Source organism: Halichoerus grypus, chromosome 8 (genome assembly GCF_964656455.1).
Source record: "Halichoerus grypus chromosome 8, mHalGry1.hap1.1, whole genome shotgun sequence".
Lineage (NCBI taxonomy): Eukaryota > Metazoa > Chordata > Mammalia > Carnivora > Phocidae > Halichoerus > Halichoerus grypus.
In genome coordinates, this window is record NC_135719.1 from 117570482 (window position 1) to 117588587 (window position 18106).

General features: G+C 35.9%; 1 protein-coding gene and 1 non-coding gene across 9 annotated transcripts in view; one reads left to right on the plus strand and one right to left on the minus strand.

Moving 5' to 3' along the window:
• The window catches only part of FUT8 (fucosyltransferase 8), a 324832-nt gene that overhangs the window by 248593 nt on the left and 58133 nt on the right, over positions 1-18106 (plus strand). For all 8 annotated transcript variants that reach the window (XM_036120194.2, XM_036120190.2, XM_036120191.2 and 5 more), the window contains one exon: positions 2627-2864. In XM_036120194.2, coding sequence (XP_035976087.1) covers positions 2627-2864 — 238 coding nt within the window. The remainder of the gene's footprint in view (positions 1-2626; positions 2865-18106) is intronic.
• Positions 17933-18039, minus strand: LOC118553247 (U6 spliceosomal RNA). Its single transcript, XR_004925905.1, has one exon. It is a non-coding gene; the product is annotated as a U6 spliceosomal RNA (small nuclear RNA).

Genomic DNA, 18106 nt, shown 5'->3' on the forward strand with positions numbered 1-18106 from the left:
TAGTCATTTATTTTCTCTTCTCTTACTGCTAGCCTCTGCCTTGGAATCTTACATTGGTTACCCTGTGTATATGTAGACCTTTTTCATTCCAGAACCAAACATAATGGATTTTTTTCATTTCTCCATGTTACCTATGACTTAACAGAAAGATTTAAATATTCTCGATTTAGCTTGGTTTGAGGAGCACTAAAACTCTTGAATTAAGCTTCATCTCATAAATTGTCCATTTCTTTCTCTTAGGACTCAATTCTTGTGCTCAAAGCATTGCATTCTAATTAAACGCAGGAAACACAATAGATGTGCCCGTCTTACATGCAGATGTGTCTTCTTTTCATTTAAAAAAAAAAAAAAAACCTGTGGTTCCAAATGTTTAATTATTATGTTCCCTCACTCTTTTTTCCCTTAAAAAAAAATGAAGATTAATGTAAGACTATGTAATAGGGGAAACTGGATGTGAGGTATATAGGATCTCTGTACTATCTTTGCAATAATTTCTATATATCTAAAAACTGTTCTAAAAGAAAAAGTCTATTGAAAAATATATAAAGAACATTTTCTTTTCCATTCATATGAATTTGAGATATTCAAGTGCTAGATTTCTTACAAATTGTGAAAAACCTGACAAATGTCAGTGTTCTTTATTTGCCATTTTGTTAAACTATTGAGTTAATAATAAAGCTTTGGATCAGTTGGAGAATGTTACTTATTCCCAGGATTCTTACATTATATTGGATAGAAAAATGATATTGGTCTTCCAATAACACATCACATACCCTTCTGTTCCTCTCAAATCTTTTGCGGCTAAACCAACTAGAGTTCAAAGTCTCAAAATGAAAAGAATCAGCAACTCTAGTACTTGATTGGGGAAACAGTATTGACCAAATCTTGCTGAATTTTATCTGGATTCTCTCAGATTCATAAGGACTCTTAACTTTTCAGAAGGCTCTTGATGGGGGCGCCTGGGTGGCTCAGTCGGTTGTGTCTGCCTTATGCTCAGGTCATGATCCCAGAGTCCTGGGATGGAGCCGCCCACGCCCCCCCCCCACCAAAATCAGGCTCCCTGCTCAGTGGGGAGTCTGCTTCTCCTTCCCCCTGCTCTTGTGCTCTGCTTGCTCTCTCTCCCTCTCAAATAAATAAATAAAATCTTTTTTTTTTTTTTTAAAGAAGGCTCTTGATGGTATTGGGTTCAGCTTTGATCTAAAAAGACCAGCCCCTCTGTGTCACATTTGAATGTAAAAGATACCCTTCTGAAAGTAACTGTGTTGTATTTTCCCTTCTCAGCTTTTCCTTCACGATCATTTTATACCTTCACCTTCCTAGCTTTTGTTTCTAGGGCTCTGCTTGACCAAATAGATGATATTCCTGGAAAATAGTTGTAGATTGTGGTTTGGCAACTGCTTTTTCTCAAGGCTCATATAAATTGAGAGCTGGTTACTTTGCTTCTCACTTTGTGGGAGAAAAGATTCTGTTACTGACGGCATCCATCCTTTCTTTTAACCTTGCAGACAAAACAGCTTAAAACTTCCTAGGCTGAGTCCCTGTCAAAACAGATTTTTATTTGAAGAGCTAAGATGCCTAGGGATATTTAGCAATAGCCCATATGAATTATAGCAGAGTCAAAGCTTTAGAATAAAAAAGACATCTCTCATTAACTAACCCTGTTGCACCCACAGTTAGATAATACTGTTATAACCACTTGCTGCTCATCTTATAGCAGGGTATACAAATAGAAAAATGGACCTCCTGATTAAAAATTGGCATAACAGTGGGTGGGCAGATGGGTGAAATAGATAAAGGGGATTAAGAGGTGCAAACTTCCAGTTATAAAATAGTCACGGAGATGAAAAGTACAGCATAGGGAATACAATCAATAATATTGTTACAATGTTTGGTGACAGATGGTGACTACACTTTCATGATGAGCACTGAGTAATGTATAGGATCGTTGAATCATTATGTTATACACCTAAAACTAACATAACACTGTGTTAATTATACTTCAATGACTAAAAAATTGGCATAACACAGAACATATTCTGCATTTTATTGTGAAAATTACTAGTAGCTATCCAGATTAGTTTTTTTTAAAAAAAGTCCTGAACTCATTTTTTTTTTTTATTCAGTGGTTTCACTTCCATAATGAAAAAATATATTTTGTTTGTGACATCTAGAACTCTGGAGATAGATGGAATTGATAGGTAAATTATAGTTTTTCATTTAAGATGATTTGAGTTTCAGCTGGAAAGGTAAGCACAGCATGCTGAAGTACAGCTGGAATAAATAAACGGTTTTACTTCTTTCATGAAGATCTCAGTGTATGCAACTTTGAGTTCAGAGATGATCATACTTGCATGTTCTGAGTGATAGAGAAGTGAAAGTATTTTTTTCAATGTAATGCTTCATTTCATATTTTTTCAGTGATGTTTCCAAAGCAACTCTTCTTTTCACTGCCATCTCTTTAAAATAAACTTTCAGTGGATTCTTTGAAATTCAATCCTTAAAGCTGGATTCTTTATTTAGTAAAATACACTGGATCAGTCCTGGCTAATTATATGATTTTTGACACTTGTCACTTATAAAGAGAAGATAACCACTCTTCACCTTTGTTTGTCTTTCTCCCTGACAGAATCCCAAGGACTGCAGCAAAGCCAAGAAGCTGGTATGTAATATCAACAAAGGCTGTGGCTATGGCTGTCAACTCCATCACGTGGTCTACTGCTTCATGATTGCATATGGTACTCAGCGAACACTCATCTTGGAATCTCAGAATTGGCGCTATGCTACTGGTGGATGGGAAACTGTGTTTAGACCTGTAAGTGAGACATGTACAGACAGATCTGGCACCTCCACTGGACACTGGTCAGGTAAGAAGCCTGTGCAGTATTTCACATTTCTGGGTTGAACTGCCACATTCTACATTATCAGATTTCTAGGCTCAGCGTTATGGTTATGGGCATCTTTTTCCCGGGATCCATGACTGTTCTACATTGCCAAGGTAAAATCTAGAATGATATTTTCTTTTAAAAGTGTTTTATAACCTATTTCATTTCTAATGTTCATTTTTATCTTGATTTAGCAAAACCACTAAGTTTTTTTTAAGGAATGTAATTTAGTCTTTTAATGATAATACATGATTCACTTTTTAGGGTACTTTCACATTATTGAACTCATTTGATACTCATAATCATCTAAGAAAGTAGACTGATACATGAGAATCTTCCCCATGCGTGAGAATCAGCTAGAAGGCTTGTTAAAACACTGGCTTCTGATTCAGTAGGTTTGGGGGGGGGGAGGTGCTGAGAATTTGTATTTCTAACAAATTTTCCAGATCCAGGGATGACACTTTGAGAATTACTGAGGCAGACCATGCAGGTACCTTTACCTCCATTTTACAGTTGAGGACAATGAAACCTAATTTGCTTGTGCAATTTTAATTTTATTCAGGAAACATTTGAAGAGGAAAAATATGAGTAAGGTACTATGCTAGACATTATCTCCAAGAATTTAGTGATAAATGAAATAAAATATTGAGTTTCTTACTGCTAATCTATTGTTCTTTCTACATGATCTTTAAACAAGATCTAAAGTTGAGATACCTCTGTGAAAATCCTGGCTTTATCAGTTTGTAATCTTGGGCAAGTTACTTAACGTAGACCTTAGTTCTCTTATCAGTAAAATGAGAAGTAATAATTTACTTACTTCTTTGAGTTGTTGGTAGGATTAAGTAGAATAATATATGTAATGGACTTAGCACAGTACTTGATACATGAACTCTAGTAATTATTAGCTGTCATTAGTAGCTTTATTCATTGGGTAGATATACAGTGAGAACCTACAGTGTGGCAGATACTGAACTGATTAGGTGAAATGCTAAGCAAGACAATACACCATCTGTTAATATAATTTCTCATGGAGCGGAGCATCTTTTTTCACAAGTTTGAAACACTAGATATGGACTTAAGAAGCTCTGTCATTGGCAAAGTGAGTAACTTTAGTTCCTTTGTTTCTTTTTACCTCCTTTGGAAAATATCAGATAATACTGACTCTTCACAGAAGTGACAGAAAAGTTAATTGGGTAATTTTTATAAAATGCTTTAAGTTGTTCTATAAAAGGTTCTATATGGATTTATTTTTTATTTTTTAAAGATTTTATTTATTTACTTGAGAGAGAGCACGAGCTGGGGGAGGGGCAGAGGGAGCTGGAGAAGCAGACTCCCCGCTGGGCAGGGAGCTGATACATGGGCCTCCATCCCAGGACCCTGGGATCATGGACTGAGCCACTCGGCTGTCCCGGTTCTATATGGATTTAAAATATTATTTTGTGATGTGAGTTTTGTCTTCCTTAGGATGATTTTGGAGCCTTATTGTATATATCAACATATTTTTTCCTTGTCACTCCAAGTTTTAAAGGAACCTCTTAATCTAGAACCTTAGCTGAGCTTTAATTTTGAGGTTACATCTCCCATTGATCTGGTCTATGGCTTACAGCTGGGGCAAACAGACTAGGTGTCAAGGTTAGGAAGTTACAGGAAAAGCAGTTCTTGAATCAGACTCATTGTGGCTAACTTTTTCATTTTGTGAACTTAGTTTAGTTTCAAGCCTCTTTGCTTGTGAGGTACATAGCCAGAGTAGGGCAAGGTTCTTGTGTTAATAGAAAAGTAAAAAGTTGGCCTCACTAGACTTAACCAAATTTAGTATATAGTTTGGCCTTGCCTAAAAGCCACAACTAGTTATTTGGTTTGATTTTTAGTGCTTGCTCATACATTTTGTAGTCTGTAGTGACAACTACAAGATATGAAGGCTGAACAGGCTTGAATTTGAAACATGCAGAATTTCTTAATGTTATAGTTAAACAGGTTCTAGAAATCATCCTTCTTTTATGTGGATTCTAAGGCCTAGTAGATACCAGGTGATTTATTCAGGATTATGCATCTTATAAATGGCAGAACTGTGGTTGGCACATTGACTTTCACCTGCCTTTAGTCTACATCATTCCCAGTCAGCTCATGCCAAACACCTTACTCATTAGAACAATGACAGGCATAGAGACTGTCCTGAATGTCTAGGAACTAAATAATTACTAATTTATTTCCTCCCCCTGCCCTGTAACTTTTTCCAAACCTTCCATATAATTTCCACTGAAGAGTTATCAGTGATATTTTCTTCTCAGTCATTTGCAGTCCCTGCTTAAAGAAGTCATTTTATCCTGGTAGCACAGAATTATGATTTTAATTTATAGATCTTTCCTTTATCACTACAGGTATTGTATAAAATCATATATTTTTCTTTGTGCTAATGAAATAAACTGTGCCTGTTGAACACCTTTAATTAATTAAACTAGTGATTATTTTCAGTATGCTTGCAGAACTCATTGTAACTAAAGTAATTTAGATGCTAATCATTTATCTAAAAGAAGGAAGAGGGGCGCCTGGGTGGCTCAGTCAGTTAAGCGTCTGCCTTCGGCTCAGGTCATGATCCCAGGGTCCTGGGATCGAGCCCCACATTGGGCTCCTTGCTAAGAGGGCAGCCTGCTTCTCCCCTGCCTGCCATTCCCCCTGCTTGTGCTTGCTCTCTGTCTCTATCTCTCTCGTTCTCTCTGTGTCAAATAAATAAATAAATAATCTTTAAAAAATAAATAAAAGAAGGAAGAGATTTATGTTTTGAGCTTAGAATATTTTATTTCTTTGAAAGCTATGGTAGCCATCCACTTCTGTTTCTGTTTATATACATTATCTGTATATGTACCTTTTGGAGAAACTAACCTATTTCTAGAATTAGAAGAAACAGAATGAATTTTAATAAGCTCTTTAACATTAATTCTTTAGTTAGCCATAAATCAACTACTACATCTGTTACTGTACTGACTTGTCTAAAGAATCTTGGGATATTTCCCCTGGCACCACTGCCATGAAATTATTATTGTTTATACATACTTGACATGATGTGCCTGCAGGTGGAATTTAGTGATTTCTATTGAAATCTGTCACCAGTACAGGAATTAGTATGCACATCTGATCATTTCAGTAGCTAAATCATACCTTGTTGTGGGTTGAGTTCTGTTTTTCTCCTTCATTATTTATAAAACCATATCCTATGTAATAAATAATTTCATTAAGTGAAGCAAAATACTTAAAATTATGCTTCCAGTTAAAATCATCATCATCATCATCATCTTTCCCATCACCTATAGATGTCATGTCTATTCTAAAGTTGCTGATAAGATGGTCAATTTATTTTTCTATATATACAATTTATTTTTCTGTATATACAAGCTATTTCCTAAACCTGAACTAACTACATTTAATAAGACTCATTCTTTCAAATATATTCCTTATGATAATTCAGAATAGAATCTTGGTGTTTAATACTTTGAAATATCTTTCAACAATTATTGATTTGATTTTTAATATATATTAACTGTTGGGCTATTATGTTGACCAGCTTCCAAAATGCTTATCTAGTTGATATAAGTAGTCTTGAATAGACAATTAGCAACAAAGAACCTCAACCATTTAAACTCAGTTCTCCACTCTAATTCAATTCAATTTTTCCATTCTAAAAATTGAACATTTATTCAGATTAGCAGTTAAGCCACTTTGTTTTGTATTTCCTTCTCTTGTCTTTTCCCACTGTCTTATTAAATAAATTGAATTGACTTAATTTGATAGGTCTAATTGGAAAACTTTCTTTTAAATGAAGATAATGACTAGTAACAAAAAGTGTTTCTAAATATGGTAAAATTTAATGCCCTAGAGGTGCCGGATTTAAATACATCTTTAGGTAAATTGACATTTGCTATATTTAGTTATCTAAATTGGATGGTTACCTTCTCTCCATACCTCATTTCAAAAAGGTTTTGGTCAGAGTTTTATTTGCCATCCTTATATGGAGGCAATCTTAAAATAAAAGTAATTTAATAGAAGCACCTGCTCTGTGCCAGGCACCATGCTGGACTGTACGAAGAAGACAGACACAGTCCCTGCCCTGTCAGGGGCAGCCTAGGGGGAAAGGCAGACAACTGAACGGACATTAAAGTATATTGTGATATGGGTAAGTTGATAGGACTCTGAAGCACATATCTAACACATATTTGGGATTCTTCTGGAAGAAGTGATTTTTAAGCTGAGGCCCAAGGTATGGGTAGGAGTCAGCCAGGCAGAGATGTGGTAGAAGGATTTTCTGTCATTGGGCACAACATGTGAAAAGAGAGGCAAGAGAGCATGGAGTCACTGGGGGAACTAGAAGTAGTTCCCTGTAGAGTTTGATTATTGAGAGAGTAAAGTTTTATTCTGAAAATATTTGTCATTTATCGGGTCTGTTTGGATGGTTGTATGATTTTGTTCCTCCCTAAAACCAACAGGTTTTAATTCAAGATTCAAAGCCCTTTGTTTTGTTTTTGCTTCAGAGAGGGCAAAGTTAGAAATTAATTGGCTTTCCTCTGGCTCTTGGTGTCATCTAGGAACCCTTAAACTTTTTTTAATTAAATTTTTGTTTCATTTTTAATATCTTTTAGAGTTTACTCTTGGTAAATTTTTAAAAGCTGACAAATACCACAAACTAAAATTCAGAAAAAAACAACGTATTTTTGTTAATTGTCTAAAACAATTCTATAATGCTATTTTCCCTGCATTTTAAAATTGGATAATTTCTATATGACAACAATTTGCATTATCATTTTGTATGGAAAGAATAGATAGGTAATTCAGTCTTCTAGCTTGATCAAATTATTTTTCCAGTTTTATTGAGATATAATTATCATATAACATTGTTATTAGTTTAAAGTGTACAATGTAATGATTTGACGTAGGTATATTGTGACAAGATTACTGCAGTAAATTTAGTTAACATCCATCACTTACTTTACAAATTTTTTTATTACGTTAAGGACTTTTAAGATTTACTCTTTTAGCAACTCTCAGATATTACAGTATAGCATTGTTAACTATAGTTATTATGGTACATTATAGCTCCCAGAACTAATTTATCTCTTAACTAAAAGTTGGTACCATTTGACCACCTTCACCTTTTTCCTCTACTCCACCCTTTCCCAGCCAGTCTGTTCTCTGTTTCTAATTCAGTTTTTTTTTTAGATTCCACATACAAATGAGATCATACAGTATTTGTCTTTCTCTGACTTATTTCACTTAGCATAATGTCTTCAAGGTCCATCGGTATTGTCACAAATGCTGGGATTTCCTTCCTTCTCATGGCTGAATAATACTCCTCTGTGTGTGTGTATTTTCTTTATCCATTCATCCATCACTGGACATGTAGGTTGTTTCTGTGGCTTGGCTATTGTGAATAATGCTGCAGTGAAAATGAGGGTACAGATAACCTCTCTGAGGCAGTGACTTTGTTTCCTTTGGATATATACCCTGGGATTGCTGGGTCACATGGTAGTTCTACCACTAAACTCCTTAACCACATATCTGTCACTTAGGTCAAAAGGAAAATCTTTAGGGGTGCCTGGATGGCTCAGGCGTTAAGCATCTGCCTTTGGCTCAGGTCATGATCCCAGGTTCCTGGGATCAAGCCCTGCAGTGGGCTCCATGCTCCTATGGGAGTCTGCTTCTCCCTCTCCCACTCCCCCTGCTTGTGTTCCTGCTCTCGCTATCTCTCTCTCTGTCAAATAAATAAATAAAATCTTTAAAAAAAAAGGAAAATCTTTAGCAAACAAAACACAAATTAAATTATACTTCAAATTTTCCTGTGAAATTAGTATTTTTAACATTTACAGAATTACTAAGAAGTCTGTTAGAATCATCCAAATGGTCCCAGCTAGCTTGTATCTTAATAATGGCTGAACTCACATAGACTGGTTGATAAAGTAATGAAGTGATTAAGAATCTATAGGAGTACCTATTAGGATAGGCTATGGATATGCTATGTAGCACTTTTACAGTAATATTTTCAACCTTTGGTTATTGATTAATAGAAACTTGAAACAAATGCATATAATATTTTGGATCCTTCTTGCTGTGAAAACATCTTGATTTCTCTGTTTAGGTAATGTTAGAGAAAAAAATATGGGCTCTGGGTTTGACCCTATCTGATCTCACTTCTGTTGTTTTTATCTTTCTGGATTTCAGCAATTAATTATAGCTTCTGAACCTTAGTTTAGCTATACAAAAAGCTCATGATACTCAATACCTACCTCCCTGTCCACTTTTATAGGGCTGTAATCACAAGGAAAAATTATTAAGAACTATAACAGGTATTAAGATGATTTTCACATACAGTTTTTTTCATCATGTATGTTTGGTCCCCAGATTTTAAAATATAAACATGATAATGGAATATATTATTAGATTATAATCTGCAACAACAGAAAACTTACCTTTTTATTCTTAGATGAAAATTGAGCTTTTATAAGAGTGTCATATAGTTTTTCCTTTTAAAATTTTAGAGTTAAATGAAAAAATTGAAAGAGATCCAGAGAGGAAAAATAACTAATGAGAATAACTTCTAGACATTAAAATATCTCTGTGTTTAATAAACCCACAATTGAATCGTAATAAAATTCTGGACCAAAGAGTCTCCCCTATAGCTACCTTAAGCCTCCATCTCAATATTTTTTCTATACCAACACATCTGAGAAAGAAGATTTACTCCCACCCATAACAGTGGCTCACTGTAGTTAATGGTTTTTAAACTGGCTGAGTTTGGGGGCAAGAGGTGGTGGTACAGGGCTTGGAGAGTGAGTTGGTGCCATACATAGTTGAAAAGGAAGCTGTCCGTGCTTCAAGATTCCAATGGGTCTCTCTGCCCTCCCTATACCCACCCCTCTGAGAGTTACTGACCTAGGCAAGTATCATTGCCGATACATAAGGACTTTTGTTTCAACCTATATGCCTTTTGTTCTGCTATTCATGGTTCATAAAAGAAAGAAAGACCTTTGTTTCAGGAATGTAAAATACCAGATTATAAGTATATCTCAAAAGAGCTCAAACTACTTTTCACTATGACATTTCCTTTATCTTCAGCTTCCCATTTAAGGACATAAAAAGAAGCCTTTGATATCTCATTTATAGTTATGAAATACAGTATTAGGAAGCTGAAGCTTTGTCCACACAACAGCCTTGCCCAGAGTGAGCCCACATAGATGCTTATTTCCAAATTCATTCCTACAGGTGCTTCTCAAATTGAAATACAAATAAACCTGGGAAAGTGAGTCAGAGGCTTACAAACTGCCAGGATAAACATGGTACATTTTCTTGGACTACTAATTTTATTTGCTGGTATGTAAGTTAAATCATTTTCAAATAATAAAACAAACAGGATATTACAATGGTGTAAAATGAAAAATTCGATGAAACAGCAAACTTCAGCCCATTGGTTTAGACTAAGCTTCATAAGTAGTATAAGTTTACCCTCCTCTGCTATTAGGAGCATTTTGGTGGAAAACTTTAAGAAGCACCATTCTATATTTGAATTTTTAGTTTATTTCATCTTCAAGGGGAAACTCCAGAGGGCAATAGGGCCTAGGTCTTCTGGGTTATTTACACAATGCCAAGCGCTTGATCAGAACACAATAAATGCAACAAAAGAAACAAATCAAATCTACCTCTCCTGCAACCTGGTCCAAATCTCAAACTGTTACCCTGCAAAGCTATATGAAGCACTTTTACCAAATTGTAGATTTTGTTTTTTAAAAAAATAGTTTATCACTAAGAATGAATCTTTTTAGCAATATATTCTGGCCTTTTTAGACAAGGTTCTGGCAGAATGAGTTCAGAGATAAAAAGAGGTATGATTTAGGAAGTAGCAATACATAATAAGCATTAAAGTCATTGTGGAGTAGAAACAATTTCATCGGAAAAGTTTTTGAAAAAGTTCTCTTACATCTAGTTAGAACCTATCCAAGGTTGCTAGAGCTAGAAGTAGAATCAAGGTACTCTTATTCCCTGTGCAATGTCTGGGCCACATAGCCATGATACTGGTCTCAGAAATTATCAGTGGTTTTGTAAATACAGGTATCTTTTTATGTTACAAGTGTGTTTCTTAAAGATTTGCTTAGGGGCACCTGGGTGGCTCAGTCGGTTGGGCATCTGCCTTCGGCTCAGGTCATAATCCCGGGGTCCTGGGATCGAGTCCCATGGCAGGCTCCCTGCTCAGTGGGGAGCCTGCTTCTCCCTCTCCCTCTGCCACTCCGCCTGCTTGTGCTCTCTCTCTCTCTCAAATAAATAAGTAAAATCTTTAAAAAAAAAAAAAAAAGATTTGCTATAAATGGAATTATTATAAATCAAGTCATGTTTTAAACATTTTAGTGGAACTATGTAAAGGATTCCCAAAGGAAATCCTTTCCTAAAATAAAGAATCTTTCTTCTAATATGATCTAGTAGTCCCCGGATTCATCAGTTGTTTTTCCTTCCTTCCTTCCTTCCTTTCTTCTCTCCTTCCTTCCTTCCTTCCTTCCTACACCTACCTTTTTCAAATGTTTGGATTTTTCTGTTTTCCTGAGGCACGTCTATGTAAGTCTTTGAGGCTCAGTCATATTTAGCTTTTGATTCAAACATCAAAGTATATAAAAGAAAGAATGCAGTCTTTCAGTAGCATTTTGATAAGAGTTCTGTTTGTTTAAAACATGTAGATCACATTCAAGTTTAGAAATGATTCTACAAATAAGATAACTGTTGAAATGATAAAGAAAGTTAATGCCTCCTAGCTCTTTTTTTTTTAAGATTTTTTTATTTATTCATTCGAGACACAGAGATACAGAGAGAGAGAGCACGAGCAGGGAGAGAAGCGGTGGGGAGGGGAGAAGCAGACCCCCGCTGAGCAGGGAGCCTGACGTGGGGCTCTATCGCAGGATCCCGGGATCATGACCTGAGCCGAAGGCAGATGCTTAACCATCTGAGCCACCCAGGCTCCCCTGCCTCCTAGTTCTTTGGTTAGTTTTATATGCAAGAGTTCTGGGTATGATATAAATCTAGAATTTCCTTATCTTTCTTCCTCAAGTTTATATAAATTATAGGCTAATTCCATGGAATGGGAAAAGATAATAGTCCATGGTCTTTAGTGGAATTATACATACCTTTTTTTCCTTCCAAAAGTATGTTGCCAAGTAAGAAGGCTCAGTAGAGATTTATACATTCGGTAACAGTATAAAATATATTTTATATATGTAATTTAGATAATAGACTTTTCTTCTCACACATTTTCCTTGCCTTTAGAAGGTAGATTACAGAATTATAACCATCCCTAGCTGATACTTTAGGGTTCAGTATTCTTTCTCCTGTTTTGTTTCCCAGAAAGCTAGGAATAAAAATAATTCCTGACAGTATTGAAAAGGATTAGACCTGAGTTCCCTACCTTTGCAAAAAGAGGTACTCCTTTTCATTCAATTAAAGTTTAATCTACTAATGTAAGTAGCTTTTAAACAATGCAGATTGTATTCCCTAGAATCAAGAAATTGCAGATAGTAATGCTATAAGTCAAATGGATTTTGCCAAAAGACATAATATTATAATTAGGATTATTATAATTCTTGTTCAGAAATTGTACGTCCGGGGCAACTGGCTGGCTTAGTCGGTAGAGCTTATGACTCTTGATCTTGGGGTTGTAAATTCAAGCCCCACATTGGGTGTAGAGATTACTTTAAAACAAACAAACAAACAAAAACAACTGAAGGGGCGCCTGGGTTGAGTGTCTGAGTCTTGATTTCTACTCAGGTCATGATCTCAGGGTTGAGAGATCGAACCCAGTGTAGGGCTCTGTGCTGGGCATGGAATCTGCTTGAGATTCTCTCTCTCCATCTTAAGTTTTTTCAGGGTACAACTGCCACACAAATACTGTATATTTATTTAGGTGTAAATATAAGTGGGCACATTTATATTTTTAATATTTTTTTATAATGAAGTTTCTAAGAATGTGGATCACCCTCATAAACAGGGTAGTGCACTAGACATCAAGTAAAACTTCTGAGTGTTTCTAGATGCTGTAGGGGATATAAAGATTAATAAGACCCAGTCCCTGCCCTTCAGGAATTTGCACTGAGTATGATAAGATCCATAAATCTGTAAATGTAACAAAGATAGGATATGATAAGTGTTATAAGAGAGGTATAAAGTTCTGTGGGCGTTTCTGGCTGAAGGAGTTAAAGACATCACCAGGAGCACAAGCTAGGCCTATACAGAATGAGGAAAGGCAGGACAGGTCAATGTCATCGATTTGGAATCAGGAGTTATTAGCCGTGTGATTTTAATGTCCCACAACCTTTCTTAATATCTGTTCTATGTACCTTACAGAGTTATGAGGTTTCAAAGTGATAATGTATTTGACAATGCTTTATATATTTTAAACATATAAATGTTTTTATTAGCACTTTAGCTTTATGGGAACAAAGCAAAATAATAAAATAACATAATTAGGTCATGGGATTTTAGCAAGGGCTTCTTTAGAGAAACTTTAACAACCAACATTAATGAAACTTAGAAATACTCAATGGCTTTTTGTGAAACTCATTCAGAAATGTAAACGAAAACAGAATAGGTAAGTTATGCTAGAGAGACAAAGATAACCACCCCCTTTGCTCATCCTCCCATGGAAGGCCAGGTTTAGTTCCCCAGCCCACCTGAGGATCATTGTCTACTTCTCTTGGGTTTTACTTGGAATGCCCAGTAAAATCCCCATGTCTACACTGATTCCAGCAGTATCCTGTCAAGGAAACCTGACCAATCCCTCCTAGTTCTGGGGACTAAGTTGCCTTCTTAGCTAGAGCACTGGCCCCAATTAGAAAACCTTCCTGCCAAAGCAGTTAGTCTTTAGTTAGTTCTTTAGCTGTCTAGGCTGATAGAATGATGATCTTGAGAGGTAAGAGGGGGACTTGGAATAAAACGTACTGTCTTGGAGCTCTAATATATAGGTAATACTAAAAGAAACAAGATTTCTGTGAAGGTTCTACTCTCTGGAAGCTGTGTCAAAATTAATGCTTAGGAAACTGTGAACATATTCAAGGTGTTAATTTTCAAGTAACTTGCCTAAAAGTAGAGTTATGCTTTGGCAAAGAGGTTTTTTCAAAACACTAGCAATGGAATTGAGCAAATCATAAGGATCTGAATATTGGAAATACATAGCAGTAAGGGTCTTGGATTGACTATCCATCTGTTACCGGTCTATTGACTAGATGGAACGAGATGTGCTGGACCAGCAGAGATTATGTTTAGGTAAACAACCCAAAACATAGTACTGAAGCATGGTAGCATGCTCCTGTCCTCTCTAGTTTTGGAGTATTAAATACTATATTTGAAGCTATTTTTATTCTGGGAGGGTAAAGTGGACTTCCCTAAAACACTCCAATGGGATTTTTTTTTTTTTTTAAGATTTTATTTATTTATTTGACAGAGAGAGAACAGGAGAGTACAGGCAGGGGGAGCAGGAGAAGCAGGCCCCCTGCTGACCAGGGACCCAGATGTGGGGCTCGATGCCAGGACCCTGGGATCATGACCTGAGCCGAAGGCAGTCACTTAACCGACTGAGCCACCCAGGTGCCCCTCCAATGGGATTTTAAGGCATGATGAAAAAAGCAGTCGATAAATGGGTTAATTACCAGTATTTTCCTTTCTCTGTTGCCACTGCCTACCTGGCTGTGTCCACTGAAATTGAACAGTGGGACAAATGGAATTGGGGAGTAGGCTGGTTTAGTAGCTCCTTCTGCTGCTACCTCTGGCCAGTATTGATCCATGCAGTCCAGAATATCCAATAATATGATTGACAAAGGTCAATATTACATTCTTTGTCCCTTTTTTTTTTTTTTGATTATGTCCAATACCAACCATGGGTCCACCCAGATGGAGATTTTAAAATCTATAGAGCAGTCCATGTGCATCTTTTGGAAACATCTAGCAATTAGTACCTGGATTGAATTCAGAGATTAAGATAGCCTTTGAAGAATATGATATCTACATTTTAAAAGTAATGTGGTATTTCTATTTCAGAGGAAAGATTATCTTATGGTAGAAACAAGTGTTAGTGAGGATGTGGAGAAGAAGGAATCCTCTTGCACTGTTGTGGGAATGCAAACTAGTGCAGCCACTGTGGAAATCAGTATGGGGGTTCCTCAAAAAGTTAAAAATAGAACTACCCTACAATCCAGTAATCACACTACTGGGAATTTATCCAAAAGATACAAAAACACTAATTTACAAGGATACATATACCCTATGTTTATTGTAGCATTGTTTACAATAGTCAAATTATGGAAGCAGCTCAAGGGTCCATTGACAGAGGAATGGATAAAGAAGATATGGTGTGTGTATAATGGAATATTATTCAGCCATAAAAAGAACGAAATTTTGCCATTTGCAGCAACATGGATAGAGCTAGAGAGTATAATGCTAAGCCAAATAAGTCAGTGAGAGAAAGACAAATACCATATGGTTTCACTCGTATGTGAAATTTAAGAAACAAAACAAATGAGCAAAGGGAAAAAGAGAGAAACCAAGAAACAGACTCTTAACTATAGAGAACAAACATGGTTACCAGAGGGGAGGTTGGGGGGGCAGGTTAAATAGGTGATGGGGATTAAGGAGTGCACTCATCATGAGCACTGGGTGATGTACGGAATTGTTGAATCACTATTTTACACCTGAAACTAATATAACACTGTATGTTAACTCTACTGGAATTTTTAAAAAAGATTACCTTGTGTCTTGCCATGAGTGACCATCTTAGAGGCACCCATTTGTATTATACACGTGTTAATAGGTGAACATTTATTTTTTATTATATTGTATACATGTATCATGATTTGTGTATTCCCTCATTGATGGATGTTTAAATTATTTCAAGTTTGCATGTCTCCTTGTGCATATGTGTTAGTTTCTCTAGGGCGGTGCTTATCAAAGTTTTTCACATCTTAACCATATGTTAAAATATGTTTTTACTGCCCATATTATCACCTGGGAGGTGGTGGTATATGGTAAAGCCACAAAGATCTCTATGGCAGTGTGTTACAAATAAAATCTTATGCTCTACTAAAGGGCTAGGCAAACTCAGCTCCCCACTATTTTGGTAGTTTTACTAGAACACACCCATGCCCGTTTGTTAACATGGTGTCTATGGCTGCTTTCGTACTATGGTGGCAGAGTTGAGTAGTTGCAACAGAGACCATATGGCCTGCAAAGCTAAAATATTTACCATCTGGCTTTTTACAAAAAAAGTTTGCTGACTCCTACTCTAAAATAATAATTACCAAACAAATACGGTTTCGACCATTGTAAATTTGTGAATAATTTCTTTAAAATTTGATCTTTTTCGTGTACTTATTAATGTGAGGTAAAAGTAATTTCTGGTGAAATAAACAGATCTTACTTGTATAATTCAATGAGTTTTGATAATGTAACTCACACCCCTATCCAAGTCTTAAATTAGTTTTTAAAATTGGGTTGTTTATCTTTTTATTTTTAATTTAAAGGAGGAGTGTGTGTGTGTGTGTGTGTGTGTGTTTCTGGATACAAGTTTTTATTATAAACATGATTTGTAAGTATTTTCTCTCAGTCTGTGGCTTGTCTTTTCATTTTCTTAACAGTGTGTTTTGAAGATCAAAAATTTTTTGTTGAAGTCCAGTTTATCAAGTTTTTGTTCTAGTACTATAGAAGTTAGTGCTTTTTATGTCCTAAGAAATCTTTGCCTATCCTAAGATCATAAAGACATTATTTTATGTTTTCTTCTAAAAGCCTTATTGGTTTGACTTTTATATTTATGTCTGTGATCTCACTGATGTTTTTTGTGTACAGTATGAGGTAAACCTGGGTTGAAGTTCATTGTTTTCCATAGGTTTATCCAGTCAGTCCAGCTTTATCTGCTGAAAAGTTTGCCTGTCCCTGTTGAATTGCCTTGGTGCTTTTGTCAACAATCAGTTGACAATATATGGGCCTATTTCTGGTCTCCATTCTGTTCAACTGCTTCATTTATGTCTGTCCTTACATCTTAAATTTTTACCTGCCATCAAATTTTTTGTAGCATGTTGATTGGAAAGCTGTACATATGCCTAGAAGTGTAGTAAATTGCTAGGTCCTAGTAGACTGTACATACCTTTATCTTGTCCACATATACCTGATCTCTCTGTGGGACAACTACTTCAGTAGTCTCCTCACTGTCCCTCTTGCTTTCAGAAGCTATCTCCTTTTAATCCATTCTCTACACTGCCATCAGAATGATATTTCCAAAATCAAATATGATTTTGTTTCTTAAAATCTTCCATGGCTGCTCAGTGTCTAGAGAGGTATGTATAAACACCTTACTTAGCATATAGGAAATAAGCTACTTCTCAAAATGTGTGCAGTACTCCTGATCTCACCAGTCCAGCTACTGATTTATTTCTTGAAAGTTATGTACACTTTTATTTCTATGCTGGGAACATGTTATTTCTTTCTAGAATGTCTTTCCTACGTTTCATCACATGAAATCCTATTTATCTTTTAGTATCATTTCTTTTGTGATATTTCTCTCCAATTGACCCCATGTTCTCACTTATAAATATACTATATTTAAATAGTTTGTTTTTCTTTGAGAAGCTTGTCTGATTTATTTTGTCTCCTTTTTTGCCCAATAATACTGATCAGTACTTGTTACTCCGTTGTTAGTTATTTTTTGTTTGTTTTTTTATTATTATGTTATGTTAATCCCCATACATTACATCATTAGTTTTAGATGTAGTGTTCCATGATTCATTGTTTGTGCATAACACCCAGTGCTCCATGCAGAACGTGCCCTCCTCAATACCCATCACCAGGCTAACCCATCCTCCCACCACCCTCCGCTCTAGAACCCTCAGTTTGTTTTTCAGAGTCCATAGTCTGTCATGGTTCATCTCCCCCTCCGATTTCCCCCCCTTCATTCTTCCTCTCCTGCTATCTTCTTCTTTTTTTTTTTTAACATATAATGTATTATTTCAGAGGTACAGATCTGTGATTCAACAGTCTTGCACAATAAAAATATGGAACGCTTCACGAATTTGCGTGTCATCCTTGCACAGGGGCCATGCTAATCTTCTCTGTATCGTTCCAATTTTAGTATATGTGCTGCCGAAGCAAGCACTGTTTGTTTGTTTTTTAATTAAATTGCCTCTAAGCAAAATGATCCCTAAAAATTTTAGGCTCCTTTT